We start from the raw sequence: 26879 nt of genomic DNA on the forward strand, positions 1-26879 counted from the left end.
CCCATACGCTTAGATGGGTATTTATGTATTGATCCAACGTCAAACACCTGGCCGCGGCACATCGGCAAGGTGGGGGCTGATGGGAAACAAGAGGGGCATTATGGAAGTAAGGAGGACACACTGACCAGCTGTTTGTAGTCGATCTGCTGTCGGATTAGCTTGTCCTCGCTGAGGGAGTAGCGCGCCTCTCCTGTGATGGCGTCGATTGGACCCTTTTCCATCTGTTGCTTTATGGCACAGTATAGCATGAACAGAGGCTCGCCAGCACATTCCTGTAAAGAAAGAAAGAGGAAAATACGGGTCAGGTGGTAAAATTCCACTCAAATTTGTCACTTTTGGTTTTACGAAAGCATTAAAATTCCACTGAATGTGCAATTTCAAACCATTTAATATAAAAAAGTACATTTTAATGCCCTGACAACTATTTGGCTAGGGAACATAAAAGCATCCATAAAACTACAGTTTATAATACGCTGGTTCCAATATACAGACATGTCAAAAACACACAAGCAATTTATAGATCTTACAGTTAAAATAAAAAAAACTCATGAGGATGAGAGGGTGAGATTAACAGAAAATCAAAGAGAGAGGAAAAGGATTGATGAGTGAGAGACCCGTAGAGGGTGGTGGGAGAGAGACGAGAGACTGTAGATGGCCAATCACATTCCTTTTTAATTGCCATTTGCAAGGAGTGAAGAACTCGCCAATTATCCACTTAAAAGCTATTGATGACTAAGCAGCGATACTGAGGGAGGCCTGTTATTTAGTCCTTAGCTAAGATTAGCTTGACATCATTAATTACAGCCTGACACAATGATTCACACCCTGACACACACACACACACACACACACACACAGACACACTGACAGACACACCCCAAGAAAGAAGAAAGATAGATAGATACAAAGACAACCTGAACCTTACTAACATCCATATGGATTGCCATCAAATGACAGAGCTTAGATTTGTCCATGCCTTTTATTTATTATAAAATATATCAGTGGTAAGATGGCACTGGGGTGGCTCTTGTCTTCTTTGCCATCCAAGGTACTCTCAAAAGTACCAAAGCACCAAAGTTCAAAGGCATTGATTTTCTTCCAGTCCTGCTTTTTTATTGTCCAGCTTTCACATTTATAAAAAATACAGAAAAGACCAGGGCACAGACAGTTCTAATCTTTATGTGGAGAAAAGATCTTTTTTAGTACTTTTATTCTTGTTCTGCCAAGTGCCAGTGTATGTCATATTTCCTGACTGCTGGATCCTTTCTAAATAATGAATCCAAGTAAGCAAAAGCTGTCCACTGCTTTGCCATAATATTGTACATGGTAAATGTATTGGTCTTTCCTGTTGTCATGAATTTAGCTTGCTTCATATTGAGCTGAAGTTTCATCTTTTCACTCTGTATAAGTTTCCTTATTAGGGCCTTCAGATCTTCCTGATTACTGATGCTATGAATATTGTGTCATCTGCATATCAAAGGTATTGATGTTTCGTCTACGAGTATTGAATCTTTAATCAGCTCTTTCCTGTCCTGCTTCTCTCATTATACAGTATGTTTAATAGGAATGATGACAGAATGCAGCCTTGTTTATCTCCTTGACCAAAATGGAATCGGTTGGGTTGTCCCCCCAACATGATTTGTTGCACATGTTGACTTGCTTTTTGAATTCCTGGACTCTTTATATAATCCAGCATGAATCTGCGATGATATATCTTGTTCCTCTGTTTTTTCTTTCAGTGAAAGGCTCTAGTGAAATAATCTTCAGCATAATTTAATGGTGTGTTCATACATCGTTCCAGGAGTCCTTCTTGTTGTTGCTGCTATTGATGGTAATAGATGGATAGAAGGACGTGGCAGGACTTAAGTATGCTGTAAGCAAGCTTGTGGAAGCAATTCGGAGTAATTATTCCTGGAGGCCGAAGTGGTGGCCAGAACATCCTGACATTTGCAATGATGGGACTTAAATAAGTTTGGCAGGCAGCCAGTGCTGCAATCATCAGGGCATTTCTAACCCAGCGCTCTCAACACGCCGATCTTAATGCAAATGCGTGACTGAGCAGGGTGACCACAGCATTTGGGTGTGGCACCCAGGCTTCTCGTAGATTAGGGGGCACCTGGCAGGAAATGTCTTTTATAGAATACTGTGCTGGCCTAATTGCAAGCTTCAGCATAAAATATGTAATTCCTGAAGCAGAGGCTGGATTTATAACACACTTTCCGAGGTCACCACGCCAGTTAGAGTAACACTGTCAAAAATACCTGCTCACAGACACACCCGGGGTTAGCTCACCAGCTGAGAAACAGCAGGAGTGTAAATCTAAGTAATTTATTGAGAGTTAATTTACATTAAGATAAAAAGAATGGATATAAAATGAGAAAAATCTAGGAAGCGCCACAGACCTTGAGGAAGCGATGCAGGAGGAACGTGAACCAGTTGGTGAGCATCTTCTCAGCCACAGATTCAGTTCTGCAAGTTAAAAATAAAACTTGTTTAGACAATAGTTATACACAGATCAGCCATAACATTAAAACCACCTCCTTGTTTCTACACTCACTGTCCATTTTATCAGCTCCACTTACCATATAGAAGCACTTAGTAGTTCTACAATTACTGACTGTAGTCCATCTGTTTCTCTACATACTGTTTTAGCCTGCTTTCACCCTGTTTTTCAATGGTCAGGACCCCCACAGGACCACCACAGAGTAGGTATTATTTAGGTGGTGGATCATTCTCAGCACTGCAGTGACAATGACATGGTGCTGGTGTGTTACTGTGTGTTGTGCTGGTATAAGTGGATCAAACACAGCAGCGCTGCTGGAGTTTTAAAATGCCGTGTCCACTCTCTGTCCACTCTATTAGACACTCCTACCTAGTTGGTCCACCTTGTAGATGTAAAGTCAGAGACGATCGCTCATCTATTGCTGCTGTTTGAGTTGGTCACCTTCTAGACCTTCATCAGTGGTCACAGGACGCTGCCCACGGGGCGCTGTTGGCTGGATATTTTTGGTTGGTGGATTATTCTCAGTCCAGCAGTGACAGTGAGGTGTTTAAAAACTCCATCAGCATTGCTGTGTCTTATTCACTCATACCAGCACAACACACACTAACACACCACCACCATGTCAGTGTCACTGCAGTGCTGAGAATGACCCACCAACCAAATAATACCTGCTTTGTTGTGGTCCTGGGAGAGTCCTGACCATTGAAGAACAGGGTGAGTGGGGGCTAACAAAGCATGCAGAGAAACAGATGGACTACAGTCAGTAATTGTAGAAATACAAAGTGCTTCTATATGGTAAGCGGAGCTGATAAAATAGACAGTGAGTGTAGAAACAAGGCGGTGGTTTTAATGTTATGGCCGATCGGTGTATGTAAAGACCCATCCTTATTATTGAGTCCAAGTGTTACCAGCAACCCCATTCCTAACAAGCGTATAAAATCAATAATACAAAATAATTTCATCTTTGTTCCTGTTTAAAAAGCAAGGGGACATTAAGATGTGGTTTTGTGTGAAGGAACTCCAGTAGCCTGCAGGTCCCTGAAGCTGTGTAGTACCTACACCCACTTAATCATAAAAACAATAAGAAATCTTTGCTAAATACATCAGACATGCACTCTTACAGTGGCTGGCTCTGCATCCCACAGGTCAATGCTGTGTCAACAGATAAAAATTAAAAATGATATTTTGTTATTTCTACTAGTGGTACTGCAAAACGTTCATTATCCAAAGTTGTAGTGTTACCGTCTTAGAAGAAGCTTGGGGTGGTTGCGGTTCTCCAGGTTCTTCTCAATGAGGTCAGCGAGCAGCTGCTTCAGCACCACGGTGGCATATTCCATTCGACCCTGTAGAGCTGCCATTAGCAGGGATGCCACGTTGCCTCGGTCACGCATGGAGAAAGACCTCTGCGCCTCCAGTGTGTGTATAAACGTCAGCAGGAACATCTTGTTGTGCAGCAGTTGGCTAAAAAGACGCAAGGCCTTTTCGACGTTAGCTGGAGACTGAGGAGAAAGAGACAGATGATGGATTAAAGAGTATAGTGATACTGGTCCTGGGTTTGGTTCTCCTCTTACGTTCTGTGTGTTATTAAGTTAGTACGTTTGGTTACTCTTAAATAGTGAGCTTTGGTGAGTGTGTGATGTTTAAGGTCTGAGATTGAGACTGAGTGCATTCAGATTGCTCAATAGTGTGCTAGCATAAACCTTCTGAATAGGAATTTAAAAATTACAAAGCCAATATGGTGTATTTAATGATTGTAGTGGGAAAACACTAAATGAAATACCTCAGAGACTGGATTACGAGTAGAAAAGAGTTTTAATCTTGAGAAGGACCACACTGACAAAGTCTAACACAGAGACTCTGTGAATGCGATCACATAGAAGAAAATAATCACCCTTTATACTCCCGTCGATGTCCTTGTAGGACAGTGAAAGATTCCACCACTGGAACTGGTCTAAACCAGCTAGAACTGGGTTTTGGAGGTCATACAATTCAGTTGACACACTTCTTATCACATACACCACTTTCCAGTCACATTCCATTAACAGTATTCTTACTAGAATATGAGTACTGGCAATCATGCCCTGAATACATCTACACATTCTAAGTAGTCATTGATCATGTATTAATAATTCTATTGTAAATTCACATTTTTCTCTCACATAATGCAGTACTATTTACCACTTGCTTAAATTGAAGAGAAATTTTCTAGTGAGATTTCTCTTCAAGCAAGAGATTAAACTCTGACCAGCCTGCATCTTTAAATGACTTTCGCTGAAAGAATTAAATAATAAAAAACACATTTTGTAAGCTTTAGAGTGAATTTAAATAATGGGATCAATAAAGAACAAATTACAGCTTGGTCAGAAAGGCATGGGCGTTAATAAAAACAGCAGACAACAATAAGATGAATAAATGTAAGATTTTTTGCTCGACTGGCTGATGTAGAAAACCAGACAGAAAAACATTATTGGCACAGTGCTTGTTCATTCCAGCTGACTATTATCCAAACATTTTTTCGGAAGGCACGTCACTAGACTGGGCTATTCCACGGGGACCGTGCGGGGCTGCCGATTCCGGCATGTGGTGAAGGTTTTAATTAAAAAGCAAGTAGAAAGTGGCGTGTAAGCTTTAAAACACACTACTAAGGCTGCACTTTGGCGTAGGGGATCTTTTTAAAGCACACGAACTGGCTTTTTATCCCCATTTTCTTCTCCCCCGGCACAGGATTAAAAGATGAAGAGGGGAGGGGTGAGACTCAAGAGCTCTTGTAACCCAGTCGGTGCATATTGAAGTGTCAGACAACACCTGCAGACAGACAGACAGACAGAAAGAGAGACTGAACTCCAGCAGGGAGTGTTACATTTTTAAACTCACATCCAGCTCCTTTAAAACGGGGTGCTCTTCAATGCCAGGAAACATCACCCTCATGGTGTAGGTGCGGTACTCCAGGAATGGGATCTTCACACCATCCATGTCGTTGGTCAGCTCCTGGATGTCTGTCTGCAGTTCAGCAAATGCTGGAAGAAGAGAAAACCAAAAAGGAAAGTTAGAGTAAACGTTAACATGTGGAGTAGGAATTTGGGCCTTTAATGAAACAAATTAGTTTTAAGCTATTTGGAAAACCAGAATTTTGACACTGTCAATTATGCTTAGCTGAATAGGCACATCGGAAAGGTTAACAAGTTCACTGGATGGATGGATAAGCACTTTAAACAAGCCTAAATGTAGTTTGTTTTTATAGTTTCACCACTGAGCTAATGCTAGCATACCTGAAACTTTGAACCCATTAGTTTAAAACTGTGAAAAATGCTTAAATATTAATCAGGATGAAACTAAGCCTGTATTCAACTTTAGTAAAACATTACAAATACAATATTTTCCCTATTTATGCATTTCACTTTGTTTTTTTTTCTAATTTAGTTGTGTTTAATGACCCAGCTCTATCTTCTCTGGTGTTGCACACCCCCCTCTGACACATGTGCAGCAGACAATTGCTTCTTTTCACCTGCATAAGGCAGGCTCACAAAGACATCTGTATTCCATACGGAGAGTCCCGCACTGATCTCCATTATTCCCTGTCTCTGTGCAGGCACCACTGACCAGCCAGCAGAGGCTGCAATTGCAGCAGTATTGATCAAGTATTAATCCTTTTGGCCCGCCCTCTCTCAGACATAGCCAATTATGTCTGTGTAGGCACCTGACCACCCGACAGCAAAGCTGAGTTTCAGACTTGAGAGTTCGAGAGTGTCTTTTCTATCTATTTGAAATGCCTATCCGACCATCTGTGATGCCCATGTGCCAGTCTACCTATTCAAAGCTTCTATCTGCACATTCAAGACTTTAAATGTCAGCTGTCATATAGGTAAAAACACATGTGCATCCGAAAGGACACACACACACACACACACAAGCAGATTAAGCAGATAAGCTACCGGTTATGCTAACAGTTATGCAATCAGTGAACTACCAAGTTCCTTCCAGGCCTCTTGCTCACATTAAAACATTAACAGGCAATTATAAAGCTTTCAACACCTCATCATGCTGGAGAGGTTAGCACTGAGAGAACTGTAACTACGTGAACCACGAACACGCCAATGAGCAACTAGCAAATTATGCACGTTTTACCTTTACAATTAATTCACTGAGCTGATTCTCAAGCAAAGCAGAAGGAGTAAAGTGATTTTACACGATAACCATCACATTCTAGTGTTGCTGCAGTATTTATTTATTAGAATTTAAAACATCATGTTTTACACACTTAGTTATGACAGGACAGGTAGTTACTGGTTACAGAAGATTCATCAGTTCAAGTTTTAATATCAAACACAGTCATGGACAATTTTGTATCTCCAATTCACCTCACTTGCATGTCTTTTGACTGTGGGAGGAAACTGGAGCTCCCAGAGGAAATCCACACAGACACAGGGAGAACATGCAAACTCCACACAGAAAGGACCCGCCTGGTGTTGCTACAGTAAAATATTTATTATAGTGTTTTAATTAGAGTTTTAAATCTAGTCTTAATTACTGTTTTATTTCTGTTGTACTTCTAGTACTATTTTATAGTTTTTTAGAATTAGTGGTTAATCGTAGTTTAATTCTAAGCCAGATTTGTACGTTTTTGTCCTTTGTAAAACAACATGCAATGCTAGAACTTGGCAAGATATGTTTTAGCTAATTATTCTTTTATTAAAAAGCATGATTTGTTTGTTTTCTATTTTATTTATGCATTTTCTCCCATTTTCTCCCAATTTAGCGTAGTCAATTTGTCTTCCACTGCTGGGGGATCCCTGATTGCAGTCCAGGAGGGTATATTGCTGCTCACGCCTCCTCCGACCCGCTTGCAACCCTTTGCGGAACCATTTTTCACCTATGCACTCTGCACAGGCACCTCTCTATCTGCCAGTCAGGGTACTTACACAGTGTTAAAAGACCCCACCCACATAGTCTGGTCATCCCTCCCTAGCAGAACCGTGTCTGCTGCAGGGACTGCCAATTATTCTGGCTAGATGGCGTCCAGCCGACTGGTGGCAATGCCGAGTTTTGAACAGTGGAGTTCATAATCTCGGTGCTGATGTGCTATCAGAATATCCCACTGCGCCACCTGGGCACCAAGCATGATTTGTTTTAATCATACATTAAAACGTGTGTAACTGCATTTAAAGTGTGTTGACAGAAGTGGCTTTTAACTGAATAGGCCAGTTCAGTGCTAGCTCAGTGGTTAAGGTACTGGACTAGTAATTCGGAAGGTCACTGGTTCAAGCCCCACCACTTCCTAGTTGCCACTGTTGGACACTTGAGCAAGGCTCTTAACCGTCAATTGCTTGCAATTGCCTCTAGGTGTGAGTAAGTGAATGTGTATTATTATATGTTGCTCTGAGATGAACAACTGAATTTGAAGGCTAAACAACAATGTAGAACTTTCTGCATCATCAAATCAAAAATCTAAGTGGCTGATTGTGTATTTTTCATAAACAAACAGTAGATTTCAAGAACAATAGAAGATCATGATATGGTAGAACAATTCTCATAAATTTTTATTGATTCATTCATTTTTACTAAACACTACATCTTGAAGCAGCATATAATTATGGTTGACCATAATATAATAGTTAAAACTGGCTTATTTGTGTGTTATGGCATGAAAAAGAAACAAAAGCCTGCATTTTTTTCTTCAATCTGCCTACCTTCTTTGCACTCGAGTGCCACACGGGACTCTAGGTTGTCCATTTGAAGCTGCAGGCGTTTGAGGGTTCGATCTGCGTCCCGGGTTTTTCTCTTGTAGGCGATCAGCACAGCAATAATGGCCATCAGAAGGACGCCTCCGCCTGCCCCGATCCCAATGATGGCGGGAAGCGTCAGCGTGCTGTCAGAATAAATGTGGAGCGTGCCGGGCGAGTACTCCAACCCACCGACCAAAATCTACACACACACACACACAAATAGAAAGAACTTAATAAAACTGGCACAAATCCTCAGGTTGTCCTGTTCCAAAATCCTGCTGGCACTGCCATCACCTAACGACCCAGCAGAGGGAACTCACACTGTTTTTGGCTGCCAGTAATCACTATGTAATTGTGAGAGGTGATTGAGAGCCTGCAGTTTACCAGCTGACCTCTGAAGACCACAGTACTGTACTTGTTTCTAGTAGACTTGTTTCAACCGGGTACCTACTGCTCTACTTACTCCCTGACTAAAAGCCGGTTAAACCTCGTGCAGGGTTCCTAAATTAGATTTTTATTTTAGTTTATGCAAAGGTCATATAGTGGGTACCTGCTAAACATACTGCTGTATTTAATATTTAATCAAGTCCAATTCATTTTTGTGGTTTTATAGACCGATATATATTATTTACCTTCATTAATCGATTGCACATGCTGTTTTTATTACAGTGGCTTTAGGGGCAGGAATGCACTTGCTGTTAAAAATATATACAGTATATACATAGTGGCTGCTGAGAGTTTCCTTAAAATACACATGTGCGCAATACACACCTTTACAGTGAAAGCAGCAGCTTTTATTTATGAATTTTCTTCCAATTTTAGCGTAGTCAATTTGTCTTCCACTGCTGGGGGATCCCCGATTGCAGTCGAGGTGGGTATACTGCTGCTCACGCCCCCTCTGACCGCATGCAGCCCTTTGCGGAACCCTTTTTCACCTATGCATTCTGCACCGGGTCCTTACACAGCGTTTGAAGACCCCACCCACTTAGTCCGGTCATCCTGCCCTAGCAGAAACATGTCTGCTTCAGGCACTGCCAATTATGCCCGCTAGATGGCACCCAGCCATCGAGGAGTTCAGAATCTCAGCGCTGGTGTGGTAGCGGAATATCCCGCTGCGCCACCTGGGTGCCAACTGTACCTGTTTTTAATCACATGCTTACCGTAATGAAAAAGTGACGGTAAGTGAGCAAATACCCACTTTAAATTTACACACACAAGGCCATGAGATGGATTGGTGTCATGTTTGGGGTGTGTTACTTCATCGCACCCAGTAATTGCATGAAAACCAGGATAAAGTGGTGGTAAAACATGAAAACATAAAAACGACTGAATAAAAGCTGATAACCTGAGTTTGTTGCAATGCCTTTGTTGCCAATTACAGCTGCATACGTCTATTGTACAAATCACTTCCTGCAGCATTGTGATTTTATTTTATGCCAAACCATTATTGACAAACCATCACTAATTCCCCAAGGGTCCCTCAAATGGACTTACAATTTTAAAATCTTCATTAATTTTCAATTGGATTCCATTTCGGAGAGCTCGGCCATACAAGCACTTTTTTTTGTTTTTAGAAACACACCAGATTTAGAATCTAGGTCCATTAGATAAAAATCTTCTTCTCAATTATGTCCTTGTATAAAGCTTTATTTATGCACTGTTTGGTCTGTGGAAAGTGGTTTGTTTAGTTGTTGTTTATTAGGATTTTAATGTCATGCTTTATACTTTGGTTACATTTATGACAGGACAGGTAGTTACAGGTTACACGAGTCATCAGTTCATGTTCAGTGTCAAACACAGTCACAACAATTTTGTATCTCCACATTGAACCCAGGACCTTCCTGCTGTGGGACGACAGCGCTACCCACCGAGCCATGTGTAAGTGGTATGCTGACAAGTGGTATATTAAATAACACCTAAGGAGTGCCGCTCAGGTGGCACAGTGCTGGGATTTCAAATATTGTATCGAATCTCAGCTCTGCCATCCGGCTGGGCTGGGCAGCCACATGAACAACGATTGGCTGGTGTTCAGGGATGGGATGAGCTGGACCACGGTTACTCATAACTGGTGCAATTATGACCTCTTCTGGCTGATTGATGGGTTGATGAGCTGAGGAATAATGCTGATCAGGGTGTGGCTCTCCGTGCACAAGGCTGATCCGCATATGAACTCGCCTTGTGCAGGTGAAAAGAGGCAGTCACAGGTGAAGCGTAACACAACCAGGGTAATTGGATATGAATAGATTAGAGGAGAAAATTGGGGGAAAAAAATCTGAGAAAAAGAGAGAAACAGACACCTAAGGGTTCAATACTTGTTTCTCCCCACTGTTTTGCTGCTTATACAGGAATCTGTCCTACTTATAGATTGAAAGGTATCTTGGGTGTGAACTAAAGCAATTTTAACAAGGTTATTAGTGTACAGCAAACACTTTTAATTAAATAATGCAAAGAAAAATCTATTTTTACTCGGATAAGAAAGAGAACAGAAAAAAGAACTATATGCACACAGTACCATTCTTAAATCTGTAATTAGAAATCAAAAGAGAAAATCTGCCAAATAAAGGACTAGGACAAGGTTTTCTTGGTTTAAGGATAATTATACCACTACATTTATTAAGCAAATGCAGTTGAACAAGCAAGTGAAGGTCATGAAATCCCACTGCTTCCACTGGCGTTTACACAGATATAATTGGCTACATCTTTGGTGGGGGTGGCCGAACAGCCTAGCCATTGGTAGGTGCACTTGCCAGTGTGCTTTCAGTGCCAGGCCCAAGCCTGGATTAAAAAAAAAGGGTTGTGTTGTGCATCTGTTGTAATCAGGTATGCGAACCAGAATGACCTCAATGGAGACACCTAATTCAGGAAAAACTGGCAAATTCAGCCAACCAATACAGTATCATGAGAGTGACAAACCCCTCCTCTTTTTTTTTGATAAACTATGTTTTTAAATTAAACAGCTCTGCTTGGAAGCGGTGATGCAGCTAACACCCATAACCTTGCTAACACTTCAGCACCGCATTTCTTAATAAGCGTTTTTGTGATGCAGATGATCCTTCACAGTAACTGAATCCCTAAGGATTATAATCAGTGGTAGATTATGTGATGCTGTTGAAGACACCACGAGGAGGGCCGCACTAATCATCAGCTCAGCAGGCTTGCTGGCAAAATAGACCCCTGCCACTGACAAATACCTATTATTTATTATATTCTGTACATGGCCAAGTACTAGGTTGCATTTAGGATACTGATTATGTTGTCTAAGATGTGAAAGAAATGATTTATACAACCAATTGTTATACAAGGCAATTATTATAGCCTACAATTGAATTATTACAGGTCTGATGCCATGTTAGCAGTTATTCTGATAAACCATTTGCTTCAGTAGAGTACAAAATGTACAAAAGCATTAGGCTATTATTAAGGTGCAAAATCCAACTATGACTAAATAGTTGAAACATGTACTCTTTGTCCAAAGATAATATATAAAAATAACAATCAACAAGTTTCTTCATATATGCTGGGTCAAACATATACAAATGAAAACTGGTGAAATTTTGCGGTGTTAAATGTTGGCAGTGGTAGCTCAGTAATTAAGTTACTAGACTAGTAACCACCAACTTGTCACTGTTGGGCCATTAAGCAAGGTTCTAAACCATAAATTGCTTTAATTGTGTTCTGTCCTAGTTATAAGCTCCTTCTGATCACAGTATCTGATAAATACCACACATGTAAAGTCTACCATTCTAAACAAGAAGAGTGTTTGTCTGTACACATTTGACTTCATCCGTAAGTAAGCAATTATGGCTACCCACAAATACAACAAAGGGAGGATATTTCATATCTTTTTTAATAAGCAAGTGTGATGTTTTTTAACAGCTCCTGTGTGATGAGTAATAATACCATTTAATAAAAATAAAAGACGAGTTTCTATTTAACAAAAATGTAACTATAAACAATTCTGAAACGTCACTATAAACAATTCAGAACATGTGCTAGTGTGGTTTATTTAGCCCAGAAAATGTGAATAAATTCAAATATAACAATAGTTTTTATTTTTTTTTAATTTTTTTTCCATGTATGAATGGTTGGTAAACCTATACTTGTCATACTATATGCACCACCAATACCCTAACAGGTGTATAAAATAAATGATATCAATTATATACTTCTAACTTTGTTGGCAAAATTTGGCAAAGTGCCCCTGTGCACAAACCAACATCCTTAAAGATGATGGTTTGACCAATTTAATGTAAAAGAACTCTGATAGCCTGCAAAAAGCCCTGACCTTAGACCTATTGAACACTTTTGGGATGAATCTGAGCATCTATTTTAAGACAGGCCTTCTCGTCAAACAACAGTAACCGACAACACAAATGTTCTCTTGATTAAATATGCACAGAATCTCAAAGACAAAATCTTTTCAAAAAGCCTTTTCAGAAGAGTGTAGGCTTGCCCAAAGAGAGGTGTGAGAAAGGGAGTGATGAGAGAGAAAGATACTGTACTAATGCCATAGTTATGAAATGGTATGTCCAACATGCTGATGATAAAGTGTCTATATACTTTTGGCCATATGATGTATGATATATTCAAAAAGTATTCAGACCCTTTATGTGTTTGTGGAGTGGAGGCAGATCCAATCAGATGAAATTTGAGAGATCTGCTATGAAGAATGGGATATACTGCCTAAATCCAGGTGTGTAAAGCTTGTACAGACTTATCCAAGAACACTTACAGCTGTATTTGTGGCTAAATGGTTTTCTAGAAAGTACTGAATTAAGGTTCTTAAGGCTTTTGTGAATAAAAAAATAGTTTTTGCTTTTTAATTAATTAAAAAACATGTTTATGGGTGATTCTCTCCTTTTTCTACTGACAATTGTCCGATTGCGTCATGCTTCCTCTCCACTAATGCCGGCCCCCGCTCTGATATGAGGAGAACGAAGCTAACCCAAGCCCCCTCCGACACGTTGGCAGCAGCCGTATGCATTTTGTCACCTACACTAGATGAGATCAGCTGCGGATCAGCTCTGTGTACAGAGAGACACACCCTGATTCGCACTCTTTCCCCGTCTTTGTGCAGGCGCCATCAATCAGCCAGCAGAGGTCGTAGTCGCATCAGTTATGAGAGTCCCTATTCGGCTTAATAACCGACCCCTATATAAACAACAGGCCAATCGTTGTTCATGTGGCTGCTCAGCCCAGCCAGCAGGCAGAGCTAAGACTCGATGTGATGTATTGGAGATCCCAGCTTTGGTGTGCTAGCGTGTGTTTTTAAAACATTAAGTGAAAATAAATAATAAAGATAATAGCCAATCAAAATCAAATCCACAAGACATGAATGTGCGAAAAGTCAAGTGGTCTAAATATTTTTTTAATCCACTGTACATCTGTAGGCAACTAGTCACTTGTGTTCTCAAAATGCCTATTATTTACCAGCACTGTTGTGGTTTCTTTAGTATTAGGACAGAAAGATGTTTTTTTTCCCAACATGGGCGATAATATTGCACACAGGGTGAAATTTGGCTGGCATATTTTGGGTCGCATATTGGCTTTTGTGTGTCTGCCAGACAGCAGGCTTAGTGTCTGATCTCTGAACACACATTTACACCAGAAGTCTGATCTTTAGCAGATTAAAGCCTCCATCCTTCATGTATTAACAGAAACAGAAAAAATGCTCCAAATGTGAGCAATTGTATCCGGTGATAAAGCCAAGAACAATGACAATAGAGATTTGCCTTGGCGCTCCGGTGGAGCAGTGGTCTATTATGCTAGCCCATCAGCGATGAGATCAGGGTTTGAATCTTAGCTTTGCTATTGGTCGGCTGGGCATCTACAATGCCCAGTGATGGACTGACACCCTGACCAGGGAATTCCCGCCTTTCAAGCAGTGTTTACTGCCCTGGCCTGAATAAAGTGGTTGATAATAAAGGAAAATAAAATAAAATGCTTAAGAGTGCATCTAGCTAGTTCAATAATTCATTAATTACCCCCTTTTTTTTCTAAAAACATCAATCCACAGTATAGCTGACTTGAATGAAAAAAGGGGGGGGGGTCGTCACAACACAAAAGTGTTTGTGATCTCTTCTGATGCCATAACCATCTGCATACAGGAGTTCGAAGAAGCATAACTGGAAATGATCCCTAGGTAAAAAGGATTGTAGCCAGTCGTAGATGTCTGGGGGTACATGGGGCAGTTGCCGCCAAAACCATACATGTTGATCTGCCAATAATGTTGCATAAATGACAATTTGGAGAAAGGAGATGGCTGACTTAGTTTACCAGGAAGCGAGTGATAGTCCTAACTCTTTTAAGCTGTTAGCTGACTAGGTATAGGAAGTATGTTCTAAAAATAATATTAACAACAACATGAATCTGAGCTTGTTTTCTACAGTAAATTACAGTAGACGGCTACTGCTGACTCCCAGAGTTCATATCCCCAGCGACAGCCCGTCAACATACAGACATGATTGGATGTGTCTGAGGACGGATGGTCGAAGCCCTGCAATAGACTAGTATCCTGTCCAGGGTGTAGTTATTCCGGAGAAATTGGACCCACCATGACATAAAAATGTAATTAAATGAACATTTTAACCTTAGATTTTATAGGCCTTTAAGTCTTTCTATGCATGAGACTTGACACCTATTATATTAAATTATAATGACAAATTGTTAATTAAAACTGGTTTGACTCCAGATGGCCCAGACTTCGAAAATAAAGCGACTCCACACAGATACAGTACACCACTGTCCTAAATCAGGCTGCTCCACGGGAAGCCGGAGTGGCGCAGGTGCGACTATAATGAAGCTCAAACAAAAACCTACTCGAGGCCAACCGCGGCGCTGTTACACGGAACTTAGCCTTTCCTTAGTCACGCGGCAATTACGGCCGGCGTCCTGTCATCTTTCCTAACGAGATTCACCTTTCCAGTGCTGCCTGTGCTCGGCGGGACGGCATGAATTATGGAGGCAGGAAAAGAGAGAACAAAGAGAAGCCCAGAGAACTGTCGATATGTGTCAGGTCATTAAACGACTGATTCCAGAACACTTGCTTCTCTTTTCCCCCCTTCGTCAGTACCCATGCTGATGCTCGTTTCCATCATTCTTACTCATCTATCTGCTTTCTTCCTAGCGTTAATAGAGAGAGGAATAAAGACGAGCAGCGACTCAGTTAAACCTCCGATAAGTCACTAGATCCTAATCTGGTCTTTGATTTGCACACGGCTCGTGATTTTGCTCATCGATCCTGTGGGAGTTGAACGTTGTGCTGAGTTAGCCAAGCTGGGGCACACTGGGTGAAATGGATCTGCTTAATCACATTAAGTAACTGGAACGTTAATTACAACATTGAAATATTAGAGACAGGCAATAGGTTGAAAATATATTGGGGTACAAAAGGACACCGGTTTATCTTAGTGGGGGTAGTGGTGGTGACATTAAAAAATGGGGAACAGTGGCATAGCATAAGAGTTCCAGCTTAAATTTTCACCTTTATTTATTTTCAGTCGTCTTGTTCAATGTAACCAGAGGAAGCCAGGGTAGCCTAGTGGTTAAGGTACTGGACCAGTGATCAGAGGGTTGCTGGTTTAAGCCCCACCAGGCCAGGTTGCTGCTGTTGGGCCCTTGAGCAAGGCCCTCAATTGCTCAGACTGTATACTGTAACTGGAATGTAAGTCGCTTTGGATAAAGGCGTCTGCTAAATGCCAAAATGTAAATGTAAAAATTATGGGGCAAACCGTAGCCTAGTGGTTAAGATACTGGACTAGTAACCAGAAGGTTGCTGGTTCAAGCCCCACCACTGCCAGCTTGCAAGGCCCTTAACCCTCAATTGCTTAGACTGTATACTGTAACTGTAATGTTTGTCGCTTTGGATAAAGGCGTCTGCTAAATGCTGTAAACGTACATGTAAATGAAGCCCGTACGATCCCTTCCACATTATTCCAGACCTCTATCTTGTAAACTGTTTTCCCAAATCAGTAAAGGCGGTTATAGTTGCAGAGATGTAAGACTCCATATTAATGTCCATTAAGCTCAAAGTCAGGTGTCCACATACTTTTGGCCCTATAATATATCTACATATGCATACATATTGTATCTCATACTGTCTTTTTTGGCACATTTTTGAACTGTGTGCCAGTTATGAGGGATCCTGTGGTTTGAAACTGGTGAGGAAAAGTGCTTGTATCAGCTTGCCTCTAATCATAATAAATACTTAATGTACGACGAGGCACTCCCGCTCGACCTTTATGTTTTACGGATTAGCATTAAAAAATTCCAGAGTATAAAATGGCACGGTGTCCGGGTCTGTTACAGGATTGATTAAGTGAGATGTATGAGCCCTGCTCTCATACAAACCAAACATTCAGCAGTTCTGTTGCTCACAGACTGCCATCCATTTTCTGCCATGTTTATTAGCAAACACAATAAAAGAAAAGCAGGATCATAAATCCTCAGCAGCAAGAATTTGTGGCAGGTACATTTTAAAATGCAAGCATGTTTTTCACCTTTTGGGCTTCTGTGTACTTCTTTACAAAAGGTTTTCCACTAGATGGCAGGTCAGAGTTAAAACTTCCCTGGACCATAAAGAAACTCCAAAGCAATAGGTCATGGTTTTGGAAATAGAGTGTTCTACAAGATTATTCTCTGGTGTCCACATACTTTTGGTCATACAGTCTGTGTTGCTATTATAAAACGGAAAACAGCAGACCAAAACAAATATTTGAATTTACAATATTATGAATTGTGCTGGCAGACGACTGCTGAGATCCAGGGTTCAAATCCCCAGCGGTGTGGTCATGGGTCTATATACAGTCATGACTGGCTATGTCTGGGAAAAGGTGGGGAAATGCTAAGGCCCAGCAATAAATTGTCCTGTCTGGGGTGTGATACAGCATTGCGTCCTTGACCAGAATAAAGCATGGAAACCCACCTGGTACAGATATGCTAAAAGTAGTCTTCGGCTCTAAGTGTTCAAACTGAGCTATTGAAAGTATCTGGTGTTAATAACTTTACATCCAGTCATTTAATACAGACAGTGCAGTAAACAATTTACTTAATGACATGTATATACATGTTTCTTTTTTTTTTTCGATGTATTTATACATTTTCTCCCATTTTTCTCCTGATTTTGGCAGTCAATTTGTCTTCCACTGCTGGGGATCCCTGATTGCATTTGAGGAGAGTATATTGCTGCTCATGCCTCCTCTGACGCATGTGCAGTCCTAGCAGACCCCTTCTTTATGCCCCTGCTTTCTGCTTATCAGGGTCCTTACACAGCATTTGAAGACCCCACCCACTTTAGTCCGGTCATCCTGCCCTAGCAGACATGGTGGCCAATTAGTGTCTGCCGCAGGCGCTGCCAATTATGCCCGCTAGATGCCGAGTTTCAAACCGAGGAGTTCAGAATCTCGGTGCTGGTGTGCTAGCGGAATATCCCACTACGCCACGTATATCCATGTTTCTATTGTAAATCTTTTTTTTGCCCCATAAATCTTTAACGTTACTTGTGTTTTCCACTTTGCACTAATCAAAGAATCAAACTAAATGTATTTGTTTCACATCATCTATTATATAGAAACAAGAATTAGCATTTTGTTCATGATTGAGTACTTGGCATGAGTTGGGTACTTGGCAGAGAACTTGAGTACATACTAAATTCTAAAGCGTTTTTTAAGGGTGGGGTAAACCACTTTTGTCATGTAGAGGAATGATCTGGGCAGTCTGATACTCTCATGGTCTGGCTGTGCTTGGTTCAGCCCTCTAGGACCAGGTCTGTCCACCTCAGCTTTGGTCATTTCTGCCTCTCTCATTCAATCTCTTGATGGTGGTGGAGGTGGGTGCTGATGTCCCTCTGTACCTTCTGTACAAATTCTCCCTTTTAGTTATGCTGTAATAATTCTGGAAGCTGGAGTCTCATGCTAAACTCTGCACACCTGACATCTTATTATTAATGATTCTGTTCACATCATATTTTCTCAGGGGTTTTTGTTACCCCAAGGTGGTTCTGATGTAAATCATCCGAGGCTGCTGTGCGAACAATGCCGTACCTGCTGGACTGCTGCATGTGATATGAAACTCAATGTCCAGAAACTCACTATACGACTCTATTCTACCACAGGCTGAACTCAACTCTATTACTATCTTTTTGTAGGTTACCTTACAACCACTGAAATATACAATCATTCTTTAATAAATAATGGAATGAACAATGAAATGCAATGAACAATGAAATATATATATAAAATATGAAATATATATAAAAGTGTTAATAGTTAAGTACAACTCGCACCACATATTGATTTGATTTCGATTCCTCCTTTGGTAATTCACTTTGCTAATTATAGGACAAAAGTAAACTATTAAAACTTCTATTTTGGAAAGCATTCTTACTTTGCAGCATTTTCCCACACCTTTCTGGAACTATGTATACAGTATATAAATATATTATATTTTTGCATATCTAGTTTATTTATTCTAAATCTAATTTCCTCCATATATCATCTAGGTGTATTATTTAGGGAGTTTTTTTTTCTTGCCACTGTTGCCTGTGGACTGATCATCAAGGGTTTTTGGTCCTGGAATCTGTGAAGTTGCTTTGAGACACTGTCCATTGTAAAATGTACTTATTTATTTATTTATTAGGATTGTAACATCATGTTTTACACACTTTGGTTATATTCATGACAGAAACGGTAGTTACTGGTAACAAGATTCATCAGATCACAAGTTTAACATCAAACACAGTCATGGACAATTTTGTATCTCCTTTTCACCTCACTTGCATGTCTTTGGACTGTGGGAGAAAATTGGAGCTCCTGGAGAAAACCCTCACAGACATGGGGAGAACATGCGAACTCCACAAAGAAAGGACCCGGACCGCCCCACCTGGGGATCGAACCCAGGACCTTCTTGCCGCGAGGCGACAGTGTTACCCACTGAGCCACCGTGCCACCCCCATTGTAAAAAGCGCTATACAAATCAATTTGACTAGATTTGTTTAAGTCTGCTTATGTTCAATGAAGCATGCACATACTGTATATGTGGCTACAAACGGGAATTGTTCAGTAGATTGCAAATTAAACCTGCATGTCAAATAACAGGAGGAATACTAAGCACAGATCATAGGAAATGTGCATTAAAATTGTTAGCAGTTATTTTTGAAATCTGTGGTTTGCTCTAATGATCAGTATGATTAGCAGCAATGATTTCAGGATTTAGACTACTCAATACAACGCAACATCTGGGTGTTAAGTTTACTAGTTACTTACAAATGATGACAAAGCATGAGAGGTTAATGTTTGGCAAACGAGAACAATCTCTATTTTAAATTTTTACATACAAGTCAAGTCAGAGGCACACAGCAAATTGTCTGTCTACTCAGATCACACTGTCTAGATACAGTATGTACACAAGGTTAAATAAATATATATATGATATGAGGTTGGAAGATGATGACACCTCTTAGTAGACATCAAAAAAGGGTTGTGGTAGGTCCGAATTTCCCAGAATCACTGTGGAATGCAGCTGCACACCCCAGACAGGACACCAATTCATTGCAGGGCCTCAGCCATCCCCACACCTTTATCCAGATATAGCCAATCATGAGTGTATGCAGATGCCGGAGAGGCTGTTAGCACCACTGGGAATTCAAACCTTCCATCCCAGCAATAGTGAGCAAGCATAATTTAGCACTGTTTACTTATCACTGTGCTGGTTATAAAACTAGAAATTCATTAACCTCTTGTTTCTATCCCATTTTTGTGTAATCTGCTGCTGATGTTGTATAACGTGATGGTGTGCTGCACTCACTGTAGATTTTATAAACATATAGTGTTTAAACAACTGCAGGATACATAAAACAGCCATCTTGCTTGCATAAAAATATAGCTCTGGCTAAATGACTCACCAATACACGCTGCTCTCCTGTGAGATCTGGTGAATCACAGAGCAGCTGAGACTCCGAGACGGTTAACAGACATGGCGTTTCTCCAATCATCACCGAGTAATTAAGTCGAGCGTTACCCGGGGCAGGAGGAATCAGGTTCTTGCCCTGATGACAAGACGATAACATAATTAAACTCTTATCAATTCACACAGAATGTAAAGCATCATGTAGCTGGAACGAAAATGGCTACCTTGAGGATGATGGGAGAGCCAGGTTTGACCTCCAGTATCCCAGCGTTCCCAAGTGGGTCGAAGGTTGGGTTGGGGTAGTAAGTGAAAGGGGTGCCATTAAGGATGAGGACGGAAGAGACGTGGTCCAGGATGAAGCCGAACTCGTCTAGATGAACTCCGTTCTCAGGAATTTGGCGTTTCGTGTAGACGATAGGAGGAGCGAGGCAGGTCATAGTAGAATCGTTCACCACCGAACACACCTAAACAACATCCCGAAATACTAAGTTACAAAAAAATTAAGTGAATCAATGTACATGCTGAGCGAAGCTTGAACCTGGGCAAAGTTGAACAAAAGTCAAAGTACTCAAAGTATGCATAATATTTGCTCATTTATATATATTTTGTTTATTATTGTTCATTTTCTTCCAACTTTAGAGTGTCCAATTGCTGACTGCGTCATGGTTCCTCTCCACTAATGCCCGACCCTGGCTCTGATTGAGCAGAGCGAAGCTAACCCACGCCCCCTCCGACACGTGGGCAGCAGCCGTATGCATCTTGTCACCTACAATTGACGAGTGCATATGCGGATCAGCACTGTGTACAGAGAGACACACCCTGATCAGCACACTCTTTCCTCGTCTCTGTGCAGGTGCCATCAATCAGCCAGCAGAGGTCGTAGTCGCATCAGTTATAAGAGAGTCCCTATCCGGCTTAATATCCCACCCCTATATAAACAACAGGCCAATCGTTGTTCATGCGGCTGCTCAGCCCAGCCGGCAGGCAGAGCTGAGACTCGATACAATGTATTCGAGATCCCAGCTCTGTTGTTCTAGTGTGTGTTTTACCACTGCGCCACCTGAGCTGCCTATGTTTGCTAATTTAACCATAGTTAAACGTTTAGTCTACCACACTAGCACACCACTGCTGAGATCTAGATTTAAATCTCAGCTGTGCTCAGGTCATTTTGATGGTTAAGAAATAATGGTTTAGTCTAACTCATCTATTGAACTAAAGAAACATTTCTTGTTTTAATGTTCAACCCTATTCATTTTCTTGTATTTAATTAAAAGTCCCTGTGGGCCTTTAATAAACCACCGAATGAGTGGATAGTGATAATTAGCCTGAGAGACTCAGCAGGTCAGTTAAGTGAATTTATATAGCCTAATTTGACACACTGTTTTATGACAGATGCCCTTCCTGACTCCTGACACAACCCTACTATTTATCCGGGCATGTGACTGACACTGAGAGCACAATGACAAGTACACCTCTTAATGTCTGTGTAGATGACTGGCTGATTCAATCTCTAGATCTCAGTTGTAGTGGGCTAGTTTATTTTTCCACTGCACCACCTGAGTGCCCTATGATATTAATACAGTAATAAATGTATATTACTGATATTACTGGTATATTTTAAGCAAACAGCTTAGATTTTTTTTACCTTGTAACCACTGAATTAAACAATCGTCTTTTAACATAAATACATTCATGTATAACTTAATTCATTCCTAATGTTGTTTTATATTCACATGAAATTATAGACATACAGAGATTGGAACACTGGTAGCCTAGTGGGTAAGGCTTTGGGCTATCAACTGAAAAGATTAAGAATTGAGAGTTCGAATGCCAGTTCTGCCATGCAGCCACTATTGGGCCCCTGATCAAGGCCCTTATCCCTCTCTGCTCCAGGGGCGCCGTACAATGACCTTGCGCACCGACCCCAGCTTACAAAACAAGCTGTGATATGCGAAGAAAGAATTCCGTTGTACTGTACGTCTGTATATGTATATATGACAAATAAAGGCATTCTATTGTATTCTAAATTATACATTGTTGTATAAATCTAAGGTTTAATTAGCTTTGTGGTTACAGTTAACTATGGCTTTCCATTACAGAGTTTCTGCTATCTACAACACATGAAATCCACATCACATATGTGCTTACATTGGTGGTCTCCACTCCTCCATATTTGGCTCTGACTTTGGGCTCCTGGATGGTGAGCAGATGGGTTCCCATCACTGTCAAAGAAGTGCTGCCACTGCAAATACAAGACACACAGTGTTACAGAGCCCCTCTTCATATTACCGATACCTAATCTCTATTCGTACAAAGCTCGATTTTTTTTACTTCTTTTCCAGGCTTTTTATGTATTCAGACAGTCATACATTCAGACAGTTTGAAGAGTGGCTAATGCAGTCTGAAGAGGTAGGCTTGTATAAGATGTTCAATGTTCAGGTATTTTACAAACTTAAAAACAAGACAGTGCTGATAAATTTTCGATTATACTTACTTCGGGGAGACATTATTAATAAATGTAATAATGCATTTTATATTCTGTGGGTTGGTTAAAACCATGGTTCATTTTCAAGTCAGCCCAGTGGGGTTATTTCTCACAGAATCAATGCTTTGTGCTCATGAAGAATAAATCAGTACATGTGTGTGTGTATTTTCGCAGCATTCTTACTTGACGATGCTCCAACTGGGCTCAATGCTGCTGATAGTGGGATCCTCTGTGTACATATAGCGCAGGTCGCTGTTAATCTCAGCTCTGTCAATGAACAGCTTTATAGACGAAGCTCCCGTGCCCTGTGCAGACGCTGGCGTCATGCACACAATCTCCTGCATGGTTCTCCTGTTTGATCAAACACAAGCATTTCAAAAAAAGTCGCGTCCACGTCGGGTCAAGAGTCAGGTCTGGGAAGAAGTATTGAAATCAGTATTCATTTTGTATCCCACCTAACATTTGTTTTCCCACCATGTCATTTCAAACTCCACTGATCAAATTGACTGATGCCCTGAACCTTACCGGGACGAATCCACTCATGCAGGTCCGGTGTGTGATTACATCCAGCTTTTTGAAAGGCCACCGTCAACATCTCATATTTTTTCTTTGTTAGACAAATAGTATTGATGTAAATGTTGTTGCTATATGGTCTGGAAAGTTGTATGTGATTGCGTTATTTAAATAGAAAACCAGAATATAGAAGAGGAAAATGAACTATGCGTTATATTGTAGTAGTGTCAGTATAAACACAATCTGTATACAGAGTACATAGATCAGTGTTGAATTGTGTACAGTAATTAGCTCACCTGACAAAGACACATGGCTCCTGGGCGAGGAACACTGTGACAGCACTGCCCGCATCCAGATGTCTGCCAGATATAGTCAGCCTGGTTCCTCCTGACACAGGTCCTTTATCTGGCTGCATGCGACTGAAACTGGGTGTCTGGAGAACACATACAGATTGGATTTAGTCTTAATCCAGATGCACCACAAAAGAACAGGAGTATACTGGGAATTCTGAAAATCTTTGCTGCATTTCCACTGGAGGAACCAGCCAAAGAACCCTATATGGAGCATTACATTTTGTTTAATATTGCCTTACTTTCACCTATTATTTCATTTGCATCCTTTTAATAAATCCTAGCCTCTTTCTCCAAGGATGTAAAAAAGAAACAAGAACAGAGGATTCAAGGCCAAATCATTCGTCTCCACCTTGCCCCATCCTTTGTTACCCCAAACACTTGCATGTCCTTCCTCAACGCATCCATAAATCTCCTCATTGGCCTTCACTTCCTCCTCAGCACTCTTTTCCCCATAGAACCCTCACCCCTTTTTTGCACATGCTCAAACCATCTCAATCTTTCCTCCCTAAATTTGTCACCTACCTGTGCTGTCCCATTAATAAAACTTAGTGATGAAAAATGGTGCTTCCATGATAAACATTACTAGTCAACATTAAGCTTTTAAGAATGTCCCACCCTTGTACCTAGGATTTGGAATTGTGTATTTAGCCACAGCAGAGCATCTCCATAAATGTTGTTTTTAAATAAGTGATGAGATTTTGTACGGCAGTGGAATAAAAGTGAGAAATTAAGGTATGTGAGATCACAAAATACCTTATTATAATCATTATATGTTTTACTGTTTTATTTCATTCTTATGTTTGTTCAGAATCACTGGGTGCAATGCAGTAACACAACTACACCAGAACGGCAATCAATCTGGAGTCCTGGTCACCCACCCTCAGACGAAGCCAATTATGTCTATATGTAGACGTCTGATAGCACAGCTGGGGATTCGAACCCTGGATCCCAAGGGTAGTGGGATGGTGCAATTTGCCAGCATGATTCTGTACTGAAATTAAAAACTGCATTTATTCTCAAATTTCACAGAATTCTTGTTTCTTGCTATTATGGGTACATCAGTGAAGCAATGCCTTTGCATTACAGTGATGTATTACAGCTTATCTAAGAGGCTCTTTATTCCTCAAGTCACCACTGCAAGAAACTCAGAGCGTACATTTACACAGTACACATCTTACTCTTAACTCTAATAGCAGTTCGGCTAATTCCTGTAATAAAAACATGCCGGCTGCTTCTGTTCTGGATCATCTGGCTTGTGATTGCAGGGTGTGTATGCGCCTACAGGACTCCACATTTGTCCCTAATTAGCTGTGTAGTTGTAGCTCTGCCCTCAGCGTGGCCTTCCCATTGAGTTTCTGATATTCATTAAAACCCCCCAGAGGTAGATGTCCTAGTGTTTTTCTGGTGTGTGTGTATGAATATGTACATTTTTATGTATGAGTTACACAGAAAAGTGGACTTGTTCTGAATCACAGAACCGTTTAATTAGTGTGTATATACTGGGACAAAAGGTTACATGTTTAACTTGATCTTACAATTCAAAAAAATGACACTACATAAAGACCCAGGTGAAATAATTCTTGCATTATGTCCAGGCTGACTTGTTTAAATTTCCTGTCATATTTTGTTTCTTTCTTTGAGTTTTAACAGCATGTTTGCACATACACTGATCAGCCATAACATTAAAACCACCTCCTTGTTTCTACACTCACTGTTCAATTTATCAGCTCTAATTACCATATAGAAGCACTTTGTAGTTCTACAATTACTGACTGTAGTCCATCTGTTTCTCTGCATACTTTTTTTAGCCTTCTTTCACCCTGTTCTTTAATGGTCGGGACCCCCATAGGACCACCACAGAGCAGGTATTATTCAGGTGGTGGATCATTCTCAGCACTGCAGTGACAATGACATGGTGGTGGTGTGTTGGTGTGTGTTGTGCTGATATGAGTCGATAAGACACAGCAGTGCTGCTGGAGTTTTTAAATACCGTGTCCACTCATTGTCCACTCTATTAGACACGCCTACCAAGTTGGTTCAGCTTGTAGATGTAAAGTCAGAGACGATCGCTCATCTATTGCTGCTGTTTGAGTTGGTCATGTTCTTGACCTTCATCAATGGTCGCAAGACGCTGCCCATGGGGCGCTGTTGGCTGGATGTTTTTGGTTGGTGGACTATTCTCAGTCCAGCAGTGACAGTGAGGTGTTTAAAAACTCTATCAGAGCTGCTGTGTCTGATCCACTCATACCAGCACAACACACACTAACACACCACCACCATGTCAGTGTCACTGCAGTGCTGAGAATGATCCACCACCCAAATAATACCTACTCTGTGGTGGTCCTGGGAGAGTCCTGACCATTGAAGAACAGCATGAAAGGGGACTAACAAAGTATGCTGAGAAACAGATGGACTACAGCAGGATTGTTGTTTTAGATTGTTGTTCTTGTTAGTAGTTGTTTTCTGGTGTTAGTCCTACATGTACTTTTTCAATTTGATGTCTGTGAGGAACTTGAGGATCGTCTCTGTATTGTCTTGTGAGAGGATTTTTTTATTTTCTTGGGTAAGCATAGTCATTGCCGTTCCTTTTTATATTTGGGGCATTCAATCATATCTTCTACTGTAATGGATGTTTGGCAAGTTTCTCAGGTAGGGGGATTCTCTCCTCTTGTTAAGTGCTGGTGTGTTTGTTTGTTGTGGCCAATTCGGCATTTTGTATGGATCACTTGGTCTATACGATTTCCTAGGTGTGTCTTTGGTTTGCTGTTTATGTTGGGGTGTATTTCATATAATATTTTGTTGATTTGTGTGCTCCATTCAGTTTGTCATTTATTTCTGATATAGGTGTTCACTAGTGGTTTGGTGTCCGATGGTGGGGTTTTGAAATCTATTCTGCTGTGTCCTGGTATCCAGCAAAGTCTTATATTGTATTTTGTTTTGGTAGGTTCACCGCACTTGCATGTGTTTGGACTGTGGGAGGAAACCGGAGCTCCCGAAGGGAAACCCACACAGACAAGGGGAGAACATCACACAGAAAAGAACCCGGACCGCTCCACCCAGGGATCTAATTCAGTACCTTCTTGCTCTGAGGCGACAGTGCTACCGACGGTGACGTGTGAGTGTTTCTAGTGCTTGGAGACATGACTTGGAATCTGTGTATATTAATGTTTTGTGTTTTTGTGTGGATTCAGTGAAGTGTAGCAGGCTGGAGTCTTGAACGAGAAGTATGTTAAAACAAACTGCCAATTATGATATTAGGTCATGACTATTAAAGAAGTTCTTAAGATGGTTCAGTCTAAATAATGAATTCAGCTGGTTTAATTATACTTTATTTTAAACTTAACTTAATGATACATAAACACTTTATGTTTTGTTTAAGCTTAAACACAATGCACATG

At 40.8% G+C, this 26879-nt stretch overlaps 1 protein-coding gene across 1 annotated transcript in view; it reads right to left on the minus strand.

Moving 5' to 3' along the window:
- Nucleotides 1–26879, minus strand: part of plxna3 (plexin A3) — a 292904-nt gene that overhangs the window by 13351 nt on the left and 252674 nt on the right. Inside the window, exons 15-24 of the mRNA XM_062999232.1 lie at nucleotides 23425–23561; nucleotides 22799–22966; nucleotides 22279–22372; nucleotides 20355–20594; nucleotides 20126–20269; nucleotides 8191–8425; nucleotides 5378–5520; nucleotides 3746–4002; nucleotides 2403–2469; nucleotides 126–272 (exon numbers count right to left, since the gene is read on the minus strand). Coding sequence (XP_062855302.1) covers nucleotides 126–272; nucleotides 2403–2469; nucleotides 3746–4002; nucleotides 5378–5520; nucleotides 8191–8425; nucleotides 20126–20269; nucleotides 20355–20594; nucleotides 22279–22372; nucleotides 22799–22966; nucleotides 23425–23561 — 1632 coding nt within the window. The remainder of the gene's footprint in view (nucleotides 1–125; nucleotides 273–2402; nucleotides 2470–3745; nucleotides 4003–5377; nucleotides 5521–8190; nucleotides 8426–20125; nucleotides 20270–20354; nucleotides 20595–22278; nucleotides 22373–22798; nucleotides 22967–23424; nucleotides 23562–26879) is intronic.

The sequence above is a fragment of the Trichomycterus rosablanca genome, chromosome 7 (genome assembly GCF_030014385.1).
Source record: "Trichomycterus rosablanca isolate fTriRos1 chromosome 7, fTriRos1.hap1, whole genome shotgun sequence".
Taxonomy (NCBI): domain Eukaryota; kingdom Metazoa; phylum Chordata; class Actinopteri; order Siluriformes; family Trichomycteridae; genus Trichomycterus; species Trichomycterus rosablanca.